A 25156-nucleotide genomic window follows, 5' to 3' on the forward strand; every position below is an offset into this window, starting at 1 on the left:
AGATGGATAACTATGAAATGCAGGGCTCTCGTCAAGAAGGGTCACAGTCAAGGTGGTTCACTCATTTTTGTTGCCGTTACAAGGTGGCAGACCCCCAATAACCGCTGTGGCTGCTGGCTTCATCTCACGTGGACACAGTGAAGACTGTCTAACCCATGAGAATAATACAATCGATAAAATAACACTGCAGTTAAAAACAAAGTACAAAGCGGAGCAAAGTGTATTTTATTGTTCTTTCCTTTAACCAGTGATAATGTAAAGAAATGAAAAACAAAGTCATGATAAAACTCACAGGTAACAAAAATTTTAGTCTGGGAAAAAACAAACAAACAAGGATATCACTACTTAACGGAGACGTAGCCGTCTTTTGTCCTCCGTTAGAGTTCCGATTTTACAGTTTTGTTGACGGAGGGGGCTATGAGATAAAAGTTTTTTTTTCTTCTTAAAAGTAAGCAATTACGTAGTATCAATACTATGGCTTTAGCCTTTGTGTGTCCTTAAAGGAAAGAGGTGCACACCACTTGTAATGACTTTAGGATGGGACTTGTTGACACAGCTTATACCAAATCTGGTTCTCAACACTTCAATTTTCTAACAGATGATCACCTTTGCTCGTGTTTTGCAAATTCCTTCCCGATATAATCGCATCCTGTAAGCACTAAAATGTATTAAGATTTTAAAAAGGTAAAGAATACAAAGACAAAACAGTAGAAACTTCCCCCAGTAGCATATCACCCATGTCCACTACAGCGTCTTCTCTAACTGATTGATCATTCTCAGCAGTCTGGGCCATTGTGCTCCAAAAGGGTGTAAATGGAGACAACACAACAACCGTGTCGGCCGTTTCTGTATCATCGTTGGACATGGTAAAGGTGAGGGATGAGAGTTTTGGGTGTGAAAAAAAAAAAAAAAAAAAAAAAAAAAAAATGTCTGACTCAAGGTTTTCCCTGCAGTGGAGGTTTCCTCCCGAGTTGATTCACTCACGCACTCACAGCATCTTTCTCCTTCTTGTCACCGTCTTCGTGCCAAGTGAGACGTTCCTCATAGAAGGCTATGACGATCTGTGGGCACTTGTGATTGGCCTCCTTAGCAAGCACGAGATCCGCCTCATCAGAGTCTTTCCTGCAAGACACGAAAGATTCAGATTGTATGCAGTGTACTTTGTCAACTATGTTGTGTTAATAATCTTGTGCAAACGGCCGACATGTTGGGACTAAACAGAGCACGAGAACATCAAACTGTACAACAAAGCTCCATGAAAATATAAATGTATTTCACATGGTCTCATTGCATCTGGGTGTTTGGGCAGTATAATAAATTTTCTTTCCCCCTCCAAGCAAAATCTAGATTTAATTTAGGCTTCTGTGTAAGATCAATGCTGAGTTCAAAGTGTAACTACACAAAACGACTCAGACCGTTATGAGCATTTATACTGTGTGTTAGTATGTCTGCCTGCGACTGCAATCAAACACACAAAAACTGCACGGCAAAGGAATTTCTTTGACACTGTCGAGTTTCTATGCGAGTCTGAAACAATGGCCACTGAGAGCAGAGGTTACTGGATGCATCACCAGCATCAAGAGTATGTGCGCAGCCAATCGATGTAATGCAAACGTGCATATTCATTGCTTAGCAGAGCTATAAAAATAAGGAAAAAACATTGCTACACAGGTTGTATACAGATTACCTCCAGATTACACCCCTTGCATGAGTAGGCTAATGATTTACACCATGATTGCTGTCAATGATCTGATGTTTTCATTTTTTAATCCTATGGAATTTTTCCCATTTGGTAAAAAGAAAAAAATAATTACAAAGTTCAAGCTATGGTAGAATGTTAGCTTGTCTAAATTAACGAGAGCCAGAACATATATCCATCAGAAAATGTTATTACGTAGCTTTTTGTGGTCTGGTTTACAGTGCGTTATGAATGGACAATGCTACTGTTAGTGCTGCTGATGGGCATTTCTGAGGAGCATGCCATTCCAGCTTTAAGCCTGTAGTGGAACAGACTGCAAATGTCATGCAACACTAAAGGGTCAACATCTAGAAACATCCCTACAGAAAGCTTAAGAACTACATTATACAAACCAGTGCAGTCTAATATATATTCACCAGTATCAAAGCAGAGCCGTTTAAAAGTAAGTTATTACACTAAAACGGTGGACACCTCTTACAGTGCACTCAACAGAAAAGCTACTTTGAATGTATTATATGTATGATGCAGCATACTAAAAAGGTGCATCTGTATCAGTACAATACTATCGTTACAGTTGGCGCTCATCACGTAGAGTAAGTAGAAAGAACAACACCTTCCTCTGATAGTGTTTAGATCGCATGGAAAGAACCTACCACTTCATAAGAAACATCAAGTCTCCACATGAGTCAGTTGCTCCAATGATCTTCTCTGGCTCAAGCCCTCTCTCAAACCCACGTGCAACTAGAATTTCCTCCTGAAAGAAACAAAAGGACATTTGCTTGAAATTCTGCATGCTACAACCATTTTTAGGTGATTACACAATAGTCGTATTCGAGGTGGGGTGGTACGCAAATTTCTGAGATTACACAATGCAACCACTGTAATTACTAAAAAAAAATTCAGTCTGACATTAAGATGAATCTACATGCATTTTCTCTGCTTAGCAAAGATTTCTGCTTTGGAGAAATTTGAACAAAACAAGATCAGATGAACACATACCAGTTAAATGGCTGAGCCATCTGGATTAAACGCCATCACATCACGTTCGGAGTGAACCGCGACACACAAATCCATCTCTCTGTACTTGACCAACTGCCATCATAGTGTTATATATTACGCATTCTGCCTATGTCCATCCGTTAAAAATCTGACTGCTTTGACCGCATACCCTGTATTTTGTGCATTTTGATGGAGCTGAATTCCATTAATACATGTTTAGAAAAGATAGCAATATCTATTACGTTCAGAGAACCCTGCCAAATAAACCAGCGAGATGTGTATTTTTGGAAATGCAAAAGAACTTTCACTTTTCAGTTCAATATGAGATACCCCATCAAGTGCCAATTGACGCACAACAAGATATATATATATATATAAATAAACGAGGGCAGAAAGAAACCGGTGTCTCTTTCTGCAGCATACAAAAGGGTGTAAATCTCACATGCAAAACACCCCCTACTGTGCAAACAAATTTCCTTAGCCATCAAGTTATGCTTATACAACACTGACAAAATTGTGCATTTTAGTATGCCTCCTACATACTACTTACCTCCTTCTTCTTTTTGGGCCTACTTCCTCCCTCTTCATCATCATCTGAGCTTCTCTTCTTCGAGCTACTGGAATCTTTGGAGCGTCCAGATGGAGCAGTGTTTGATTTGCTGGCCCCACTGCTAGGTGTGGCACTTCCACTGCTGCTTTTCTTGTAGGTCTTCATGAATTCTGAAATAAGTTCAGGACAGTCCAGATTCTTCTCTGGCTCCCATGTATTGTGCTTACTGGAAAAGATCACATTAGAGGAAGTTAGTACAGGTGTAGCCACGGGTCTCTTAATGCAACGCTGGTACTGGCCAGAAACATTAAACTTCAGTGTTATCTTCTAGGTCTCTACTATCTTTAAGGCAAACTCGTGCAAGTTTTCGAGTTTAAATGCTAACACTGTTTAGCAGACTTTCCACCCCTACTTACTCCGAATATCCTTTCCACTTCAGGTAGAACTCCACCCTGCCTTTCACCACCCTCCTGTCCAGCACCTTTTCCACAACATATTCTTCCTCCTCAGAGGATGAGGACGCCTCTTCGCGAGACTTTTTGCCCATAGCAAAGTTCGGTGCTTAACAACACGCCGTCACAGGCCGATGGCACTTTCCCTGTTCAAGTGGAAACGATAGAGACCAACGTTAAATAAAACTGCAATTGTACTTTGCATAATATTTCGCCAATATACATATACTCACAAAAACATACATTTAACCACGTAACGTTAGTTTCGAAACAGGCACAAGTTGCTGGTCGGTACCCTTAAATAAAAGCCAATGTTAGTTAGCAACGTGGCTAACGTCTAACAAGGAAAGGCATCGCTTCATTGTCGTTAATTCATCCGCAAAATGCGCCACAAAGCAAGAAATGCTCAAATTACGGGGCCGTCTTAACATCCCACGATAAGTGTCCACTCATTACATTTAAACTGGGACAAAATATACCAACAGAAAGCGCACGAAGTGGACATAGCAACGAAGATATGACGTTGTGCTGTGCTAACCACACGCAAACTTGCTAAAGCAGGTAGCCAACAAGCTAACGCTTGACCGGACTCTCTTAATTCATATATCAAACTCCACCTCCATTCATACAGCAGTATAGATAAATTATTGTCTCACCCTTTAGATGTATAGACCGCCGGTTTTGAGTCGTTGAAGGCGGTAATAGCTCCGATCTATTGTGGACTTGTAGTCTGTGACCCAACGCTGGAGCAACCTTAGCATCTAGCTAGAATCACATAAAGGTGATGTGCGCAAAAAGCGCGCGTTAAAGGCGCACAATGAACGTACCCGCCCCCCGGTCAGCTGATAACCTACACATTTGGATGGCAAATGCAGTGATTTCAATGATTTGAATGTTTTTAAAGTTTGGAGTATGTTTAGAGAAATTCAAGCACAATATGCATGTCTATAGGAAGCACATATTAATCACCAATATATTATGAAACAACACCTGGTTTGTTTTGCATAGTTTATGCAAGCACAACCCTGAAGTTTATTTGTGATATATAACTATATATATATATACAGTATATATATATATATATATATATATAGCATCTCTTAATGTTAATTTTGCATTTAGATTTGGCCCTTTTGTGTGACATTTGGATTTATGCTTTTATGTCTATTATATTTCCAGAATGAAACCAGTGAATGAGAAATAAGGGAATCTCGATTCTTTGGGCAACTGGACCTATGCCAACGTCCTCGTTTAGTCATCTTTCCATGGATATCAGCAGTTTGGACATTACATTTTGTGTTGTTGTTCTTTTATAGTTATAGAGTCAATTAGCTCCGCCTTTAAGCTAAAAACCAGGATAATCTTGGAATGACTACTTATATAATCAGCCATTTTACGCTGCTCTTCACTCAGTAGATGCATGATTTACTGATAATTGTGTCCATTGCATGTTTTTACAATCTGATGGAGCCGTGTTCTAATTACAGCTCATAGAAATTTACTTTCCCTGCTTTTGATCTGTGATTCTGATGTACTTGTTGAGAAGTAATAGAAAGGGAAAAAAATAAAAATAAAATGTACTTTCGCAAACATATCCGGAACCCTAAGCGTAGACGATACACGCTTTCCGGCAGATTATTGGATATTCGCAGTGATTGATAGAATAATGGCCAATCAAGTTTGAATGATTGCTGACGACAGACGCCAGCGGGAACCGCTGACCAATTGCGGTGTAAAAAGGGCGTATCCCTTTCTATTTATTCTACTGTTGAACCACAAGCTGGTCTCGTCTGACGCAGATCGCTGCTCTTAGCCCGTTGTACAAGGCGTCGTCAAGGATTCTTCTGCAAGATGTCGAAAGATGTGAGTATCCAACAAGGAAAGCTTTTCTCTCATTTGACGTTGAATGTGCTTCGAAATTTAGAGTCGTCCGCTCTTGTCGATGTTCAACGCAGAGTGCGTTCTTGTTGCAGCTGCAGCAGCTTTTCCTGCATTGTAAAGCCGCCATTTTATAGAAACGGGGCCTCGTGGCCCTTTGTTCCAGCAGTTAACTGTATGCGACACTGAAGAATTTCACTCGACGTCGGCCGGCAGTATATATCAAATGAGCAAATAAACACGAGCGCAAGGGTTATGTTGTGCAATTGTTTCTAGTAATGGTCGTATTTTTACATCCTCTGACCCGTCTGCCGACGTTAATGGCGGCGACATCCCCCTCCTCCTCTTCCACCCTCCCTTGATTTTTTTTTTTTTATTTTTTTTGTGTGCAGAGCGCGATTAATAAACTTGGTCAGCATTGTTTATTTTCGAGCAATTATTGTGAGATCGGCTTTACAGGATGTGTTGTGCCTTTTTATTTTTAATTATTTGCCGGTTTGCAGTTGTTAATGCCTCGTTTCGTCTATTGTGAAGGTCCCACGTGAGCCAGAACAGCTCCGCAAGCTGTTCATTGGAGGCCTGAGCTTTGAGACAACAGACGAAAGCTTGCGGGCTCATTTTGAACAATGGGGGAGCCTCACAGATTGCGTGGTGAGTGTTTTTAATTGTAACTTGTAACATTAAAATGAAAATGATTTTTTTTTTTTTTTTTTTTGTGTGAATGTGGTTTACATGAACCGTGAAAATTGACTGCTCTATTTCTGCGCCTTCAGGTGATGAGGGATCCCAACAGCAAGAGATCCAGGGGATTTGGTTTTGTAACATACTCATCCGTACAGGAAGTGGATGCTGCTATGTCTGCCCGCCCTCATAAGGTGGATGGGAGAGTGGTTGAACCTAAACGAGCAGTTTCCAGAGAGGTATGTTGAATAAGATAAGCAATACAATTAGAAATTTAATTTCTAGAAGTTGCATGTATACATGTAGGATTTCTGTCTCAATTATTGCGCCCCCCCCCCCCCCCTTACCACTTCACAATATTTAATCTCAGTATGACATTCTTGGATCTTAGGACTCCAACCGCCCAGGTGCTCACATAACCGTCAAGAAGATCTTTGTTGGGGGCATCAAAGAAGATACAGAAGAGTCACATCTGAGAGACTACTTTGGACAGTTTGGAAAAATTGAGGTTATTGATATTATGACTGATCGTAACTCTGGAAAGAAGAGGGGCTTTGCCTTTGTCACCTTTGATGACCATGATTCAGTTGATAGGATTGTCAGTAAGTATTATTGCACCCCCCCCCGTGCAGTTTTAAGATTTGTAGACTTGTGTTGGTTACTAATCTTATCCATCTCATTTTCATAGTCCAGAAATACCACACAATCAACTCTCACAACTGTGAAGTGAGGAAGGCCCTCACCAAACAGGAAATGCAGAGCACAGGAATGGGAATGAGGGGAGGCCGTAGCAGCGGGGGGAGGCCATATGATTACGACAGAGGTTTCAACCAAGGCATGTCTGAAGGTAAGTCGGTACCTCATGAGGTTTATCTTTTATTGGACATGTTTATGCCAAATTTTAAGTGTTTGTTTCTCATTCAGGTGGCAGGGGAAGATACGGTGATGGCCCTTACAATTGCAATGGAGGTGACGGTGGTAAGTAAATCATATGATCTGGTGTGAACACTTTCTTTTGAAAATTGGCAGTGTCCTTAAGACTGTTCTTCAATTTTAGGCTATGGAAGTGGCCCAGGTGGTCCTGGTGGATATAACAATGGTGGAAACCGTGGCTATAACCAGGGTTACAACCAAGGTGGCGGCGGAGGTGGTGGCGGCGGAGGAGGAGGCTATGGAGGAAATGGTTATGATAGCAACGGTTATGGTAAGAATTTTCGCTAATAACTTTCACTTGTGTGATGAACTCAAGGTTACCCTTCTCTAACAGATGTTCTGATTCTAGGCAATTGTGGTGGTGGTGGCGGCGGTGGCAATAACTACAACAACATGGGCCACTATGACCCCCAGGCTTCTAACTTTGGCCCAATGAAGAACAACTTTGGAGGTGGTGGAAGTGGCGGCGGCGGCGGTGGCAGGAACTTTGGTGAGACTTCAGATAAGGCAGACATGTCTGTTGTTTTTTTTTTTTACTGGCCTTTTGTATCTTAAAAAAATGTATTTTTTATTTTTGCTTCCAGGTGGATATGGAGGTGGCTCAAACAATCCTGGTGGTGGCTATGGCCGTCCAGGAAGATTTTGAGATGCGAAGCGGTAAGTATCTACAGGCATGCTTAAGCTTATATTTAGTGTTTTGGTTTTTTTTTTTTTTTTTTTTTTTTAAATCAGTTTGTCATTGCAAGGAATCATTAAGTGCAGATTACATTTCACTCTGGATGTCAGGTCATACAAAGTCAGTGCACAGTTAACAATGTTGTTCCATATTGTTCAACAGGACTGAGTACTTAGGAGAGGAGAGCAAGGAGAGGAGAGCAAGCGAAGTGACAGGGCAGCTGCAGGTTTACCTCCTAAATCTGCTCAGCCAAACAGTTGTGGCAGGTTACAGCTGCTACAAGAAGAGATGTACAGTAGATAAATCATGGAGGGCCTTCATTTAAACTTTGTCTTCTGTTTTTCTTTCATCAAATGTGTTTCTGGAAAGCAAGCATTCCAATGAGGGTTTTATGTTTATCTTTAAGTCTGGTTTTTATTTGTAACTGCATCAAATCAATCTGAAATAAACCACCTTTCGGTTTTTTTTAAAACGTCTCGTTAGCGTCTTTAGTGGTTTGGGTAAGGGAGGGTTCACGGATAGTTTCCTTGCAAGATGGGGATGCGGCCTTTCTTTAAAAGAAGTCTGGAAAAGCCCGTCTCCCAGTGTCTACAATACTTGTTAAGGAGTGAGAAGTGGCACACAAATACTATCTTCGTAAAGAGCCCATCACTTGGTACAGACTCTACCCTGATTTCTACACTGATCATCTGGAGGATGCTAGCTTACATGCAAAGTCTTTGAGGCTAGCCATGGAAGCAAGCTGAGGGAGAGAAGTAGCAAAACCATCGCCAGGATCATTGAAGCAGGGGAGAGTGAGAACAGAAGCCTGAGGCTAGCAGGCAGCAGCTACGAAAAGGCTTAATTGCTGTCTGTAGGTAAGACCAGACTTCTCAACTACTGATGGTATATCTTGCTTTTACCTTGTAGCTGGTAGTGAGTTGTGTAGCCCAGTAATGACATGACGATAACAAAGCTTTGACTTGCACCAATGTTGATGGTGAAATTGACCTCTGTAATTGTGCTTGGAGGTCCATCATATGTTGCATGCAGTAAGTGCAAAATAACGTCACAGAGGAGTGCTTTCCTTTACTCATGCTATGCTTCTGCTTTCCAGGTCGTGTCCAGCTCGTCTCTAAACTCTTGACTTCATTTCTGTGACAATGGCTCAGTCAGGTAAAAAGCAAAACCTTTCATCAAATTTTTCAGGGTGTGCAAGTTTTAAATTTTTTATTATTTTTAAATTGAACTTGTCTTTTCTTCCCCACAGGTTAGCTGAACATGCTAATGTTGGAGGGTGTTGTTTTTTTTTAAACTTGAAGACTGCAATGCAGTTTTTTTTTTTTTTTTTAATTTAAACTTTTGTTTTTTAATAAAGTATTTTTATATTTAAAAAAAAAAAAAAGTTGTCTTCAATCAGTTGAGCATGAAGTGTTCATTGGTACATGTATGGCACATATAACACAAGGGTTCAATCATATCCAAATGAACTGCGGTAGGAAAAAAATTACTTAAAAATACTTGTTGGCACAATAAAGGAGTACACTTTCAGGGGTAAGAAAAAAGGCCTACAGTTCTCAAGAATTCATCACTATTCCATTGTATGTGGTACCAAATAAATTTTACCATCAGGTGTCTGTTGTAGAGAATATTCATCTATTGCATACGGTTGTCCATTTTCATCTCGTAAGTGAGAAAATACTTCAGCATAAAGGTCTGACAGTCGGCATTTGGCAAATGCCAAGCTGCGCTGGAACTCAAGCCGTTCGTGGGCCAGGTGTTCTCTTTGGGCTTGTAGCTGGTTCAGTTCTCTTTCAAGGTGAATTACGCTCTCCAGCTTCCTCTTCCTGCAGTTCTGAGCTGCCACCTTGTTCTTCCCTCGCCGTCTGATATCTCTGACCAATGCAAGTTGAGTATCCGTCAGAGTGTGCTCCGTCAGTAGCTCATTGAAGTCGTCCACAGGTAGATTGATGATATTCTGAATAGGGAAGGGGATCTTCAAAGCCATGGCCCGTCGCTCATCCCTGCTGATAGGGGTAGACATGCCTGCTTGGGGTTTTGAATACATGATATGCTGTGAGCTCCCCCTGCTGGTCACTGCGACATTGTTGTATAGATCAGAAGGACCTTGCTGCTTTACTAACCGAGTTGTGAAGGCACAAGGTTGTGATTGAGGTGAAAAATAAGATGAATGTGTACCTGAGTGTAGATTTGATTGACTCTGGTAGTCCATAGAGTACTGGATGTGTACCCTTCTGGCATGTTCAGTCATGCTGTCAGGTTCACCATCGCTGTATGTCATGCCTATGTCTACATTCCGATAACCAGGTGCACCACCAACATGATTGTCTGGGGATGCCAAAGGTGGACTGGATCCCAAAGACAAGCCAGAGTCTGATTCCAGATCATCAGTTGAATGCGCATGCACAGTCTGGCCAAGTGTAGTCCACAGCATGTGCCGACTTGAGCCCTGAGAGAGACAGGCGTTTGCCCTCCTGTGCCCTACACCGGTACCCGACATGCTCATGAGAGATGGCTGAGTGTGAGAGGAGCCGGGAAGTATTCTTTGTCCCAGCTGAGATTCAGCGTTTCCGTATATTGCCTCTGTGTTGCCCAGACGATGGCAGGCAGGTACCCCTTCTGAGTAACATCGCTCATATGAGTCGGCTGTGCTCAGCTCACAAGCAGCAGCAGCAGGAGGTTGTTCAGGATGGGGCTGAGTCATAACATACTCTCCTGCAGGGGCCATGGGTTGCATGGTTTGGTACTGTGTTGATTCATAGGAGCCTTCACTTGGTATTCCAAACTCCTGTAACAGAAACACCAAGCTGTGACTGACAGGCAGAAACATAGGAGTGTCGCACTGACAGCAATAAAATGACTCAAAGCAATTAACAGATCACAGAGAACTCTGACTTAATTGGTTGAATACTGTATTTTTCACAACTCGTCTGGTTTACTATTGAGCAGAGTTTGCCCCCACTTTAGCTTGCCACCCATAGGCCATGAAGGACTCTCAAAGATGTGATCCGATTTCACTTTGAAACAGATGGCTATTGTGCAGTGCAGGGGGCCAGAGGCAGAATCCAGTGTGTCCTTTCTCACAATCTCTCCATCCTGCCATCACTCAAATAGACCACTGTTGCTCAACTTATTTGAATGTCTGTTTGCTTAACATTATTACGCGGCACATTTAAGCTGTAAGTCTTAAAGTTTCTTTGAAAACAAACAAACTTGTTCAACCAATTTTAGCTTTTATAATACTTTTCAAAAATGACACTGAGGACATCGTTGCGCCAAAGGAAATTTCTTTGTATCTTTTTTTTTTTCCCCAGTGAAAACACTTCCAATAAAAGTTCTTCACTTGTTTTGACTGCTGTGCTGTGGAACAATTTATGCTAATAACCAACAAGAAAAGCTTTTTAACATGTTGGAGTAGCTAGAACCCTAAGATCCAGACACGTTAAAAACGTCCAGGTTGTAGGTCAGGAGAAAAAGAAGTTGAACCATTTCTGGGAATGCAAGATCACTAGCAGATTAAATGGATCAGCTTGGCATGATTGTCACACTATGCGGGCAGAAAAAGACATCGGATATAGTTGCAACAGCGACGGAAGAGGGATGAATTAAGGGTTCAATTAATGCTAAACACCAATATCTAGCTTATTCCTGTCAAATAAAGTAAATACCACTTGCAATAAACAGACAAAAAGGAATTTAAAAAAAACGAACAATATACTACTATCACTGTTTTGTTCACAAACTTAAAAGTAAATGAATTGGTATCAAATGGTTTTCTGTAGCTACTTCATTTTTTTTTTTTATAAAAGAAAAGATCTTTTTATTGTCTTGGAGTGAATGCCACTTGCACGCAGAGTTTGCCATTCTTTGGTGGAACCCATTCCTGCTTCCATCTCTGTTATGTTTTCTGTACCACTGGCTGCCTCACAACCTCAAAGCATAACATTTCCATCTGAATTTTAAACTACTGACGCAGTCATCAAGTGCGATCCCAACTCCAAGCATAGCTTTGGTGATTGTGGCCCAAGAGGTCAGCTTTAACTTTGTCAACATTTGTTTTTGTAAAAACTCTTTCTTTTTCCAGACGTTGGTTTGCAGACTTCAGACACTGACATTCATTACGGAGTTTTCAGGTCATGTTTTCTGTCTGAGGACTCTTCCATTAACATCCTGTTTCAAAACCGTATACATTAAAACGTATCAAAACCACATGCGTGTTGTTGAGGCAGCTTCTTCACTATATCAATATATTGGTTTGAGTTTGCCTTTCTTATCAGAAGTTGTAGCACTTTTTCTGAGCCTTTTTTCATCTTCATATTGTCTCTACCCTTCACCATAACTTGATTTGGAAACATTTGTCTTTGAAGGTCAGCTCTATAATGCCTCATAAGTAAATTCACAAGACTTTATCGTGGTTTCATTTTACAAATTTTCACTGTTTCAAAACAATTTATCGTTAACATTGTGTCCACTACTTCTGTTACTTCATGATCCTTATTTGTTGGCATAAGACATTAAAAAAAAAAAAAAACATTTGCAAAGAGTGGCAGAAATCCACACGAATGAATAATGCCGTATGAACATGCTTATAATGCATTACGGGTATGAAAGTGGCATTTTCCAACAACCAGACGCTGTGGTATCTGTCTGGCCCATGCACTCTGCACTAATGCTCTTCGTCTTACGCACGGGTTAGAATAATAAAAAAAATATAATAGAAAAACATTAACTTGTGCTTCCATTACATTGCTTATTATTATTATCATTATTTTTGTTTGAATATACAATCATTGTAAATATTTTAATTGAGCAATTTGACAAAATGAATTTCCCCCATGGGTGATGAATAAAGTATTTTTCTATTTTCTATTGCTACACTTGAACAATTTGTGATATTGTACAGAAATGGGCATCTTGAATAAGGAAAAATACATTCTATTTTACTCACTTTACAAATAATTGTTATATTACTTATTATTTGTGAGTAGAATAAAATGAACTGCCACTTTAAAATCTTTATACAGTTTCTTGTATCCTGCGTGTCGGCGCTATAGTTACCTGGAACTCTGTGATGGCCATCAACTCCTGCCAAGCCACATCCATCTCTGTGTCCTGCGGAGCTCCATGAGGTCTGATTCCAGGGAAATTAGATGGCATGGACACCCCAGCACACAGTCTGCCTGGAGTAGCCACTATCTTATATTCGAAGAACAAATCGTTTTTTTTTATACTCAAAAAGAAAAACTCTTTGTAGGCTCAATTTTTAGGCTCGATTGTGTAGATTGACTTACCTCACAGGTTCTCCTCAGAGGGAGAACATAGTTGGCTGTTGAACACATTCAGAACAGGCTTTTGCTGCAAAAAATCAACCTGGTGGAGGCAAAATGACTTGTTACTATAACCTCGTCCCCAAACCTTTGCACGCCAGAAAACAGACACACATCACTAGTGTTTGGGCAAACTGTTAAGTCACCGCATTCATACACACACGCACACACACATCTCTAGCAAATTACATATCTGTGGACCTGGTGGTGCTAAATACATGACTGTTTGCGTATTATGAAGGTTCTTTTGGAACATATAAAAGGTTCAGTTGAATTGAGTTGACTCCTCCCATCAGCTGTTCCAGGGTGCAACTATGCCAAGCCCTGATAAGACAATCTGCGGGAAAACAGCATGCTGCAGAGACAGACTGAGGACCGATGCCTGCTTTGGGAACTTTTTGGCTCAACCCTAACTCTGCAGTAATTGGTTGTTCAACTACGTTAGAAAGCATTAAAGTTTGACCATATTCTATTTTAAATTTATTTTTTGCAGTCCCCTTTTCGCACATCTATGTGTACGCACCATGTTGTGCTGCTGATTTAAAAACCTAAATCAGTTGTAATAATTTGATTCCGAAGTATTTTGGGCCCTAACTTTAAAAAACCCTAAGCTTACGCCGGGTAAATAAATGAACAGATAATAAACTTTACAACTATTCTTCTACAAATTCACAGGCAACTCAAAACAGTGATGGCCACTTTTATGAAATGTGTGTGCTTTTAGGATCTCGTGTAAATGACCATTTTAGAGCAAGCTAAAGCAAAAAAAAAACAAAAAAAAAAACACGGTGTCATCATTTCTGGGGCATCAACTGTTTGATGACTTTGAAGATCAAATGAATACAATAAACTCGGGTGAGACAGAACCCCTTATTTCTCAGCTGGATTAGAACTCAGAAAACATACTAGCAAAAAATGGTCATATGTCTTTATATAATTTGTACATGACATGAACGTGTTCTGATAATTTTGTTTCAAGCATTCACTATGAGAAACAAATACATACATTCATCATGAACCCGTTTGTATATGGACATTTACCAGTGCCTAATCCTAGTTATTTCATATTATGTAAATGATTTGAAACATGGAGTTATAAGAAATGTGTGATAACCAGTGCTGTGATGGCTTTCTTGTCTATTTCATTTAGTCTTAGTCTGTAGTACCACCTGTGCATAAATAAAATAAAATGCTGTCTTATTCTGTTTCTTTTTTCAAAACTTCCATTCATTTAAGTTTTGATCAACAAACTAATAGCTTTGTTAAATAGCTCCATAAGATCCAGTGCATTTATTGGAAATTACGGTTTATTTGACACACAACCGGCAAGATAACAGATCAGCACAATGAAGGTTAAAAAAAAAAAAAAAAAGAACATACCTGAGTAAGAATTTCTGCATCTTCAACAGGTGATGAGTAAGAGGAAATAAAATTAACAAAAAACTTCAGATGTGAAGTACAGTCCTGGAGATGAAAACAAGAAAGCTTCTCAGTGCTGTTTTAACAGAGGCCTCTTGCCCTATCTCTTATTCAACTGTGTGTCTCTCTCTCTGTTAAGCTACACATGCAGCCACCGGCATAAATGGGATGGCTCTGTGCAGACAAACGCAATCTTCCTGTAAAGCACCCACACTTTTTTTTTTTCCCTTTTCACTCTTGTATCCTTAATAGCACACTTGCACCCCGACCTCCAAATTTCCCTTTTGCCCACATGACAAACCACAAACCGACAGTCTGGCATGCACCACGGCAATCATTCTGTCAGTCCACAGTGAAGTAGGTATATGTTTACAAATCTCAAAGAAACTGTAAGCAATTTTGATTCTAATTGTGTAATGACAAACAATATAAAGCAATCACGTAAAACAACAAAAACTGAGTGAAAACTAGCCATATGGGTGTCTGTTTCCAGGCCAAACCGTACAAGAACAAAGTCCTTTCAAATCCTCCCAAGCAAAAGGTACGAGGAGTGTGATGTGGAGCACCTGGAGTCGGAGCCAGCTTCGCAGTGAGGGCCGTGCTCAAGCAGGGGCGGCTTGGAGGTAGGATTGAGACTTAGTTTAGCAGAGATGGAATGTACACCCTCCGACAGGTAAGAAAGAGTACATTGTTCCACTATCTGGCAGAGCAACTGCCAAAGGAGAGAGAGGAGCAGGGGGAGAATTGAGGGGAGCGTGTCTTACATAGCAAGTGACCATTAAAATCCCTCACAAAAAAATCCCCTCATTGCATGATGTGAAACACTGCAAACAGTAAACTCACAAAGACTGTGTGTCTCGCTGAATTCTCCTATTGTGCCATTGTTTTAACAGAAAATGACTGATAAAAAAAAAAAAGGCGACGCTTGATGATGATGATATTTATTGATCTAAAAGGAAACAAATATCTATTGTCTTGTACAGTAATAGTTGACAGTGGCAGTTTGTCTCGCGATTTTGGTAAGTAATTAGGATCACATGAAATATTCAACACCCTTCATTCTCTTTAAGAGACCCCCTACTGTGTATATAATATGAAACATACTGGATAGGTTCAACATTTAAAAGCAACTGATGAGAACTCAGATGTGTGACATATCAAAATACACATTGGTTGTTCAACTTCTGTGAAATTTGCCAGAACTTTTATCAAATTAGAATAATATCCTTGTGAAATAAACTGAGGCAATCTGTTTGAATTACCTGTACACAAGATTATACATTTTCTGAGTGTAATTCAGACATCGCCTTGTGCAACATAGTCGAACTACGCTGCGAACTGCAAAGCTGAAAACCGATGTCACAATCCAACCCGTGTACTTCAGTGTGAATTCATTTGAAAAAAATGCAAAATTAGATCGTTGAAACACGCACACACAGAACACACACACATAATGAATAATATCACGTATAATACTTGTATAAGAAGGCACTTTTTGCTAAGGTAATCAAAATGTAGATCTTTGTTCACCTTATTTTGACTCTTGTAATAGCTGCAAAATTCACCAATGATGACATTTGCTAAATAACTATACAGAGAGAGAAAAAAAAAAAAGTGTACGTGTAGCAACACCACACACAACACTGAAAGGTAACACTTCATTTAAGGTACTTGTGGACCCCTAAATCAGCAATTCACACACACATTGGTGGTTTAAATGCTAAAAAAGAACAACACAAATGACAGTTTGGGAAACACAATGTAAAGGTTAGTGCAGAAAACTAACCAGACTGAGGCGAAAATGTATTTTAAAGCTGCGATTAATCCTTTCAGTAAGACAAAGCATCTCCAAAAACCACGAGAACGTTACAAAATAGTATCCCACCAAGAAATAAATCACGTTGTGATGTTTTTTCTGTCATTGTTTTCAGATGGTAAAAGTAGGTGGCTGACAAAGTCAAGAAAGGTGAATGTCTACCAGGAATCAAAGAAGGGACTTCCCAACTCAAGTTCCTAGCACCCAGCCCCTGACTCAACCACCGCCACAGCATGCCAAAGAGAAGCCTGTTATTACTGCGACCACAGTGGTTTTAAATCTGGACACAGTTCCCAGGTCAACGCCCACGCTCCCAGTTTCTGTTTGTTTGCTTCAATTAGTCTTTGACATCTCTGCTTTCCAGTCTGCCTGAACCTCTCACGCCCGTCACTGTGTACTTCTCGTGCACTTCGGTTTTGCAAACAACTTTGCTTCGAAAACAGAGCGGACACACTGGCTGGAAACCGCCCACAGTTGACTCACTTCGGTTAAGATTCCCTTCATGACCCCGAACTTTCATGCAAGGCGGTGTTGGATCTAACCTGAAACCAGTGGTTAAAGGCGGTTGTTTGCTCCTTGTTCTCTACCTCATTTATGCGCGAGAGCACATGGGATTTAATGTGTTCATTAAAGATGGGGAAATTGTGGCATGTTTGATTTTCTTCTAGCATCCAGAAAGCTTTATCAGGCATGACTGGGAAAACCATGTTGCTACCAAACAAAATGAGTGTGTGCACTGGGTTGTGGTATCAAAAAGGGAATGTTTTTGGAGTCAGCTTCTGGGAAGGGAAAACATTTCGCATATTGATTATTAACGAGCAGTAATCTGGATCTGGAACCAAAGAAACAAGGACATTTGATAAATTTTGTCATTGCTAACATTTACCATATAATAATAATAATAACATAATGAAAAACTGCAAATGAAGAGGGCATTGAGTTGGTTATATGAACAGCCAATTTGAAATAATTTGGATTTAAAATGATCTTTCTGGAGTACAGACCTACAGCAACTCTAGAATTCTAAAGAAAGAGCAACTTCATTGTTTGACAAACGGGTTTTAGGGCTGTGGCCTTCATCAGGGTTATCATAAAGCATCCCCTAAACTAACATTTAAATAGCATTTAAGGCAAAACTCAATGGTCAGACAGTAATGTTGTTCTCTGTACATCCGGCACTCGAGTGAGGACTATTTCCCCTCCCCAAGCGCCTTGGAAATAGGTGAAATTGCGCCAGAAGCTCTTCTGCTGCAGCAGAAACCTCAGCAGAAGATCCGCACGCAGACAATCAAAGAAGAGATGCACCGATAAAACATTGTTCTTCCTTGCAGCCTGTGAACAAGATCAAATGAGGAACCTGAACATGCAGCATCATTCTTCTGAATGTCTCAATAAGGCCTGTGGTTATCTCAAGATGTCCAGGTTATGATAAAGTTTTGCAAGAACAACACTGCATTTCTGGATTAGTTTATGATAGCTTTTACCCCCCCCCACTCCCCACCGCTTCCCCAACACCTCCGCCCACCTCCACCCCTCCTTTATTCAGTCTATCTATATTTTATAAATGCAGTGTGAAAAAATTGCACTGAAGCACCGTTGGCACTCTTTAGAACTTATTTATGACTGTGTTAAAGTTATCAGGTAGTGTCTGTTTATACATGTGATTAGGCCCATGTGTTCACTGCACTGAATGTCGAGGCTGGTGGGTAATACAGACGCAAAGAGTGAAGGGAGGGAAAGGAGGATGTTGCTTGGCGGAAGCTCTGCTTAATGCTGATAAAGGGAGCACTTGGTTCTAAGGAAGGGAACTGCTAACTGCTGTGGTTGCTGGCTTAAGACGGGGAGAGGGGAGAAGCTCGTACTTTAACGCTACTTTCCTTCGAGCTACATAGGTCATTAATTTCTGTTTTTGAATCTTTGCAATGAAAACAATGCTGAGCTTGAATAAGGCCTCTATGAGAAACATTACGAGCCTCTCGAAGAGTTTCATCACATGAGAGGTCAGTTAAAGTTTCACTCACAGCGTCGGCGCACACACTGGATATTCACAACCTGTCCAAAATAAATCATCAACAGCGGTTTCTGCTTTAGGTTAACATCGCAGTTATCAGGCACCGTAAAGCAAAGTTAACAATCACTCAAAATGTTTGATTCAGTGTCCTGATTCATCATTCGGCTTTCACTCATCGCCCCCTCTGCCTGTCATCGTTACCACTCTGATGCCTTTCAAACAGACACAAAGTAAAAAAATTCAAGTTTAACTCTTTGAATGTGATGGCATGACAGTGACATCTGAGAATCTTTTAACCTCAAAGTATGATCAGGTTCAAGGCAGCAAACTGTTTCCTCTGCAGTTTGGGCAATTTTGAAATCTTAGTGGCTGAATTGTGTAAACATAGTGTAGTATTGCAACATTCGATGGTTTCCCGCAGTCTTGTTTTGAGTGTGCGTCAAAAAAAGTTTGTATCTCTGCACTACACACGTTATGCAGATGGATAATAACTCCACATGCATTTTCTTTCCAGTATCATTTGAAGCTGAAAACTGTAAAACATCTAACAAAAAGACCGAGCAATGAGGTCATTTATGGACTGAGATAGAGGGAAATCCCCATCAGTCTAGGTTTCCAAATGCTTCCCAGAAGTGGGAACTAAGATAATTGGAGTTGGTTAAACGTAGGAGGATGCTGAAAAAAAGATGCTGATGAGTACGAGCAAGCTAAAAAGACTTAAAATGAGGGATTTCTGGTCAACGTGCTCTCTCCGGGTACTCAGGTTTCCTCCCACCACCCAAAAACATGCATGTTAGGTTCATTGGTGACTCTAAAATTTGTCCCTTGAAGTGAGTGTGAGCATGGATGGTTGTGTGTCTCGTTTGTCTCTGTGTGGCCCTGTGATGGACTGGCGACCTGTCCAGGGTTTACCCAATGACAGCTGGGATAGGCTCCAGCCGATGGTTAAAATGCAGTCCTACAAATAACAGCAGCCACTCAAAGTCACTGAACACACTGTGCTTTTAGGGTTTCACTATCTTATTGATTGATTTAAACTTCAAAATAAACCTCTTGGTGGGCATATAAGCGCCATCGAGCTAAATTTAGTCACATTTAGTTTGTCTGGGTTGACAGCAGGTGTACAGCATGAAACAGTGTTAGCTCAGAAACAGGAGTCAACCAACAGTTACAGATATTCCGTTGTTTGGGAACATTTTAACTTTACCTGTGGGCCATTACAAAGTTGCAATCTTCCCCACTGAATGGGTAAAGGTGTTATGAACGCTATATCACATAACTATGTGTATGAAATCGATTTAGTCGCTCGCGCCGTGCGGTGAACTGATCTTTGACATAAGCCCAATTCGCACGGGATAAGTATTACCTATGGACCCCCCGTAATTCGGAATAATTGCGGAGAATGTCTGAGTTCTTAGTCCTGTGCGAATGCGCCATGTCCGTGATTTGTGGGGTAATAATTCCGCCGCGAATTACCTACTGTATTTCGGAGAAACACAGACGTCCTGTGGTAGCCTAATTTAAGTCCCGTCTGAACGCACACCTGTGTGTTCAACCTATGTGTACAACCAGGTACAACGGGGCAAAACAGGAAGTTACGACAATTACGGAATATCCGCTCATGATGTCTGTGATTTCAGTAAATTACAGACTTTTGCTTGTCCCGTCCGAATGCGCCACAAAAAATTACAGAGGTGCGGGGGTAGTTGCGAATTACCAGTGATCCATAGGTAATACTTATCCCGTGCGAATTGGGCTATAGACGCACCACGTAAGGCACCACGTCAGCCAATAGGGAAGAGACTCATTGACTGTACGTTTTACGTAGGCTTGTGCTAGCCAGGAAGTAGCTTTGCTAACAAGAGAGAAGATGGATTCTCCAATACTGGTAATGTTAGCGGATGCATTTACTTGTTACAACAGAACGTCATTAAAGTGTATAATTGGTTCATTTAATTACTTATTGAGGATTATCTCCCTCGAAACGCGGCGACATATGGATACTTACCTTTCTATCGAGTTAACTTGACGGGGCTAAGTAACGTTAGCTTACCAGTTAGCATAAAGCCAGCCTCGTATATGCGTTTGTTGATGATGTGGAAGTGTCATGTCCTCCTTACGAGCTGACAAATGTTAGGTTTTTCATTTTAAACACAATTTTAATAAAAAATGTGGATTCATTTGGTTTGTCTTCAGCTAACGTGAGGGTCCACACAGCCGCCCAGTCATAGTTGGTTTTGGTTAGCTCAGTTTTCGTCTGAGACATATGTTTACCACTTATTACTGTGTAGGTTATGGTAATGCAGTGTATTGCTGTCCTCACAGGAACCATCCTTGTACACCGTCAAAGCGGTTCTGATTCTGGATAACGATGGAGACAGGCTTTATGCCAAGGTATGATTGTGGCACCTTGTCTTTATTAATTTATTCAGAGGGAAAAAAATGTTTGATACTTTTCAGAACTACTCCCTTTCATCAAAGAGGATACTTAACTGCATCACTTTAATGATTAAAATGGTCACGTGTTTTTAAAGTGAGAACCAGCCCGTGAAAAATAAAGTGACATAACCATAATAAATAATGAAATGACCCCACCAATAACCCACACCAATATACAGGCCATCAATGCCCCGTATGACGTGCCGTATTTTTTATCTCGAACATGGGCCCTGCAGTGTTACCATGGTTAAGATTCCTACACGTGACAAAACAAGTAAAAGAGTACACCTACAGATGTTTAGCTCACCTTGATTTTGTTCTTTTCTTTTCTTTTTTTTCAAGGATAACTTGATTTGACCCATTCTAAATTACAAATTTGTTCTGTTGGATTTTAAAGTAGGTTTCTTTACGTAGGTTGCATTTTATTTACTAAAATGCGTGAGTGTGTGTTTTTTTAAAGAATTAATAATAATTCTATAATTACTTCTTTATTACTCTCTTTTTTTGCCTAAACATAAACATGTCATGCACGAAAACCCTTGACTAGAAAAACATGGTCTTGCACGTGGAATGCAGATGTTAAAGTTGATGTTTAAAGATGTTTAGTTGCAGCCCCAATTTTTATATCTACAGTGCAAATTTTGACATTTGATTTTCAAAATGATTTAAAAAATACAAAGATTGCATAATGTTGTTTATTATATAATTCATCACATTACTAATTACAAAATGATGCGGAATTTTAATTGATCAACAGACCAGGATTGAATGTGAATTGAATGGATACCTTTGATTGAATGTCGTGTTGCTTAAAGCTGCAGTCTGCAACTCTTTTTCAAGCATAATGCCGGGAACTGTCCGGGGATTCTGAAAGTAGTACATTAAATACCCCAATACAAAAAAAAAAATGTTCTCTAGGTCCCCTATTTGTCCCGCTAGGTCCCTCCAAAGCCAGCAGGTTTGTTTACAAAATTGCAGACCGGACCAGTAAAAGGTAACCAATCAGGTTACGAGCTGGGCTCTGCTGCCTGTCAATCACCAATTGTGCACGCGCGATACAAGGTAGGCTCGTCCCCACGCTTATTTATCTAGACTATTGAACTTCATTACGGCTTGTCTACTTACTGTGTCTTCCATGATCAGGTGAGTTGATGAATGAGGAGTCGTGTAAGCGCATCTGGCGTGCACGTCTACGTGCACGAGTTCTCATGTGTTTTGAAGGGGCGGGACAGGAAGTTGAATAACTTTTTATTTTTCGGTTAAAAAATAAGCATTTCTTGCATTTTGCGACTACGGAGGACACCGTTTTCAATTTCAAGCGTTCTGATAGATCATGTAAACTCTTAAAATGCCAAAAAGTAGGACTTTACGTATGACAACAACAAATCCTGCAGACTGCAGCTTTAATAGTCGTATTATTATTGTTGAACCTCTTCCTGTAACGAGCTCAAAGTAATGCTGCATCTATCGTAAGAACAAACTGGCTTCGGCATGAGTGTCACCGACAAACTGGGAGAGTTGAAAAGTATTGAGACGGTGACCAGTTCCCTCTTTCTTTTTTTCACGGGGTGCAGTTGGCGTATCACCAACCGTATCCTTTGATGAATTTCAAATTTATTTTTTTTAAGTGTCATGTGGGCTGTAGATTTAGATTTCAAATGATCATCTCTTTAATTTTGCTGTCTCTACAGTATTATGACGACACGTACCCGACGGTGAAAGAGCAGAAGGCATTTGAGAAAAACATATTCAACAAGACGCACAGAACAGACAGTAAGTAATGCTAGTCGTACTAAATACATCTGCTTTGGCTTAGTAAATGTCCAGATAACTTTTATATAACTTCTATATAAATAACTTATTGTTTTTTTTTTGTATTGAATTCTTTTATTCCTTTGCTATGTCCCTTTAGGTGAGATTGCATTGCTGGAGGGCCTCACGGTTGTCTACAAGAGCAATATAGACCTCTTCTTCTATGTGATTGGAAGTTCACATGAAAATGAGGTGAGCCATTACTTTTCAATTACTCTTCACCCATATAATGGTTTCAAGCCATCAGCCAGACTTAGGAAAAATGTCATTACTGTGGTGACGCACAGTGCATTTGGCCATAGAAGTAAAAGCAGCATTGCAAATACTTTTGCATCTGTTTTTCATGTTGGTTGGAAAAAAGAAGTAGAAATAGCACAATGGGTTCATTAGTGATGGTTGTGTTCTGATATGTTCTTTTATTTTCAACAGCTTATGCTCATGGCTGTTCTCAATTGCCTTTTTGATTCCCTAAGTCAGATGTTGAGGTATGTTTTTTTTTTTTTAGATATTTAAAAGACTTCAATCATTTGGAGGGCAAAAAAATAAAAGCTGATGTTTGGAATATTGAGCTTGAGACTGAAGAGTGCTTATTCTTAACACTGCAGAAAAAATGTCGAAAGGAGGGCTTTGTTGGAGAATATGGAGGGGCTCTTCTTGGCTGTGGATGAAATTGTAGATGGAGGGTAAGTATACATTTATCATCATGAAACTTCTCATGCCAAGTTATCTTTTCCCTTGAAATGACTAATTGTGAATGGGACTTTTTGCATTGCCTACAGGGTGATTTTAGAGAGTGACCCACAGCAAGTCGTACATCGTGTGGCCCTTAGAGTAAGCTCCTCTTGTCTGAAATATTCAGAAACGTTTACTGCTGGTCGTGTGAGCTGTGAATATAACCGACTTGTTCTTGCAGGGGGATGATGTACCTCTGACGGAGCAGACAGTCACCCAGGTGAGAGAAAAAAAAACACACCTTGATCCTCTCTCTACTATAAAGTTTAAAAGATCCATTAGTTTATTGACTGTTGAAAGTCATTACTTCAGAGCCGGAAAACACAAGGGCATCGTCATTGCGTCACCCTCCTCTCCTACTTTGTCACTCGCCTCCAAGCTGTCATATTTGGCATCGTCTTAAATGCACGACAGTGTGCGTGATTACTAATTATTCAGTGGTAAGGTGGTAGGTAGCCAGTGGTTTCAGCTTGAATGTGTGCTCATCTGTGTGTGTGTGTGTGTGTGTTTGAGCTCTTCTTGATTAATGTTGTCATTTAAGAGGTCTGAGACTGGCTACCGCCATTCCTCCTCTGGCCATGATTAATGGCTGTCCTCATGCTTTATGGTTATGATTCAGCTTTCATTCAATGAATTAGGATGATTAATTAGACCTTGGATATATCTCCTCATTTTTATCACTTGGTCAGCATTTTTTGAGTATTTTACCAACTATTTGTAACTTTTTTTTGTCTTTTCAACACTTTGCCCTCAACACTGCTTTTTACATCTATTCTTGTAAGGGTTTGCCTCGTGTTGTAGCCACGTCTTCACTGTCCACCACAGTTAAACATTTGTTGCAGTGATCTGCCTGGACAAAACTGTTTTTCTTGCACAGGTTCTTCAGTCTGCCAAAGAACAGATCAAGTGGTCACTTCTTCGATAGTCACGCCTGCGCCGGTCTACCAGCGAGCTGCTGTTCAAGCACAGTCCACACGACATCACGTCATTTTACGCCCTCTGCAACTTCAACTTCTTCAGTCCAAGCTGCGAGGAGTACATAAGACATATGACTGATCCAGTCACACTCGAGGGCTTCTGCTTGACAAAGTTTAATTTTTCACAATTTGCTCTCTCCAGTCTCGCATTGTACGATCAAAATGAAAATAAGATATGGTGTACATTCCAGCAGCGGGTTTTGTTTTTGTTCATTTCCTTTTCCTCCGAAGACACGAGGCTTTTTATTAAAACAGAGTATTTGTCTACAGATATGAAACACTGATTAACACCATCACAGTCTGCGACAACATTCCTTGTATCTCCAATAACAACAATTGTTGCTGTATTTAGAGCAGTACTCTCTTCCATATTTCTGTAGAAACAATAAAGCTACTTCCAATTTACATGAATATTGTTATTAAACCTTGAATAACCAGCACTGCAGTCATGTGGGCTTTGATGTTTTTCACGGGATTTTGTCATAGGAAATGTTCAAGACATTCTGGTGCTTCTAACTTTCTCTGTGGGAAGTTGTCATGCACGTCCACATTCACCCCACAGACGTCTTTAAGTTACTTGAATGGTTATTTTGTTGATGATGCCGCGGTTGTCAAATCAGGATTTAATTAGAGCGGCGCAACAGTCTGGAAATGCTTTTAGCAACTGAGAGTTGACACCTCGTCCCAATGGGCTGATTTTCAATCATAATTTCGGACACGTTTAGCTGTGTGACTAAAGAAGCTGAATAATATGA

General features: G+C 40.3%; 4 protein-coding genes across 5 annotated transcripts; 2 read left to right on the top strand and 2 right to left on the bottom strand.

Moving 5' to 3' along the window:
• Nucleotides 1-202: 202 nt before the first annotated feature.
• cbx5 (chromobox homolog 5 (HP1 alpha homolog, Drosophila)) lies at nt 203-4503 on the bottom strand. Its single transcript, XM_075476794.1, has 5 exons — nt 4357-4503; nt 3665-3846; nt 3249-3474; nt 2353-2453; nt 203-1122 (listed from the first exon to the last, which is right to left on the bottom strand). Exons 2-5 carry the CDS (start codon nt 3793-3795, stop codon nt 981-983), a joined length of 600 nt encoding a protein of 199 aa, XP_075332909.1. The 5' UTR covers nt 3796-3846; nt 4357-4503; the 3' UTR covers nt 203-980.
• Nucleotides 4504-5459: 956 nt separating this feature from the next.
• On the top strand, nt 5460-9181 carry hnrnpa1b (heterogeneous nuclear ribonucleoprotein A1b). Of its 2 annotated transcripts, XR_012770499.1 has the most exons (11): nt 5460-5563; nt 6113-6229; nt 6352-6498; nt 6651-6861; nt 6948-7106; nt 7184-7237; nt 7317-7463; nt 7542-7682; nt 7777-7849; nt 8965-9023; nt 9118-9181. XR_012770499.1 is itself a non-coding variant. In XM_075476793.1 (10 exons), the coding sequence occupies exons 1-9, from the start codon at nt 5552-5554 to the stop codon at nt 7836-7838; spliced, it is 1050 nt and encodes a 349-aa protein (XP_075332908.1). In that variant the 5' UTR covers nt 5460-5551; the 3' UTR covers nt 7839-7849; nt 8031-8340. The 2 variants fall into 2 exon arrangements, 1 of the variants encoding a protein (XP_075332908.1); XM_075476793.1 differs by lacking the exons at nt 8965-9023; nt 9118-9181 and adding an exon at nt 8031-8340.
• Nucleotides 8779-13422, bottom strand: nfe2 (nuclear factor, erythroid 2). The gene is made up of 3 exons (XM_075476791.1): nt 13160-13422; nt 12927-13064; nt 8779-10656 (listed from the first exon to the last, which is right to left on the bottom strand). The coding sequence occupies exons 1-3, from the start codon at nt 13205-13207 to the stop codon at nt 9439-9441; spliced, it is 1404 nt and encodes a 467-aa protein (XP_075332906.1). The 5' UTR covers nt 13208-13422; the 3' UTR covers nt 8779-9438.
• A 6661-nt stretch (nt 13423-20083) lies between these two features.
• On the top strand, nt 20084-24839 carry copz1 (COPI coat complex subunit zeta 1). The gene is made up of 9 exons (XM_075476795.1): nt 20084-20329; nt 20767-20835; nt 22572-22653; nt 22793-22884; nt 23122-23177; nt 23298-23375; nt 23472-23523; nt 23606-23644; nt 24302-24839. Exons 1-9 carry the CDS (start codon nt 20312-20314, stop codon nt 24347-24349), a joined length of 534 nt encoding a protein of 177 aa, XP_075332910.1. The 5' UTR covers nt 20084-20311; the 3' UTR covers nt 24350-24839.
• Nucleotides 24840-25156: the final 317 nt, after the last annotated feature.

Source organism: Odontesthes bonariensis, chromosome 10, assembly GCF_027942865.1.
Source record: "Odontesthes bonariensis isolate fOdoBon6 chromosome 10, fOdoBon6.hap1, whole genome shotgun sequence".
Taxonomy (NCBI): Eukaryota; Metazoa; Chordata; class Actinopteri; order Atheriniformes; family Atherinopsidae; genus Odontesthes; species Odontesthes bonariensis.

Excerpts from the sequence above, each read along its gene's own strand:
- cbx5 (XM_075476794.1), bottom strand. The coding sequence starts at position 3,795 with ATGGGCAAAAAGTCTCGCGAAGAGGCGTCCTCATCCTCTGAGGAGGAA. Across the intron at positions 2,454-3,248 it reads GGCCCAAAAAGAAGAAGGAG|GAGGAAATTCTAGTTGCACG; the intron begins GTAAGTAGTATG and ends TGTTTCTTTCAG. Across the intron at positions 1,123-2,352 it reads TTGATGTTTCTTATGAAGTG|GAAAGACTCTGATGAGGCGG; the intron begins GTAGGTTCTTTC and ends CGTGTCTTGCAG.
- hnrnpa1b (XM_075476793.1), top strand. Across the intron at positions 6,499-6,650 it reads AACGAGCAGTTTCCAGAGAG|GACTCCAACCGCCCAGGTGC; the intron begins GTATGTTGAATA and ends CTTGGATCTTAG. Across the intron at positions 7,107-7,183 it reads CAACCAAGGCATGTCTGAAG|GTGGCAGGGGAAGATACGGT; the intron begins GTAAGTCGGTAC and ends TTTCTCATTCAG.
- copz1 (XM_075476795.1), top strand. Across the intron at positions 23,524-23,605 it reads TACATCGTGTGGCCCTTAGA|GGGGATGATGTACCTCTGAC; the intron begins GTAAGCTCCTCT and ends TTGTTCTTGCAG. Across the intron at positions 23,645-24,301 it reads CGGAGCAGACAGTCACCCAG|GTTCTTCAGTCTGCCAAAGA; the intron begins GTGAGAGAAAAA and ends TTTCTTGCACAG.
- nfe2 (XM_075476791.1), bottom strand. The coding sequence starts at position 13,207 with ATGTGTTCAACAGCCAACTATGTTCTCCCTCTGAGGAGAACCTGTGAG. Across the intron at positions 13,065-13,159 it reads CTCTGAGGAGAACCTGTGAG|ATAGTGGCTACTCCAGGCAG; the intron begins GTAAGTCAATCT and ends TTCGAATATAAG. Across the intron at positions 10,657-12,926 it reads TGGCCATCACAGAGTTCCAG|GAGTTTGGAATACCAAGTGA; the intron begins GTAACTATAGCG and ends TTTCTGTTACAG.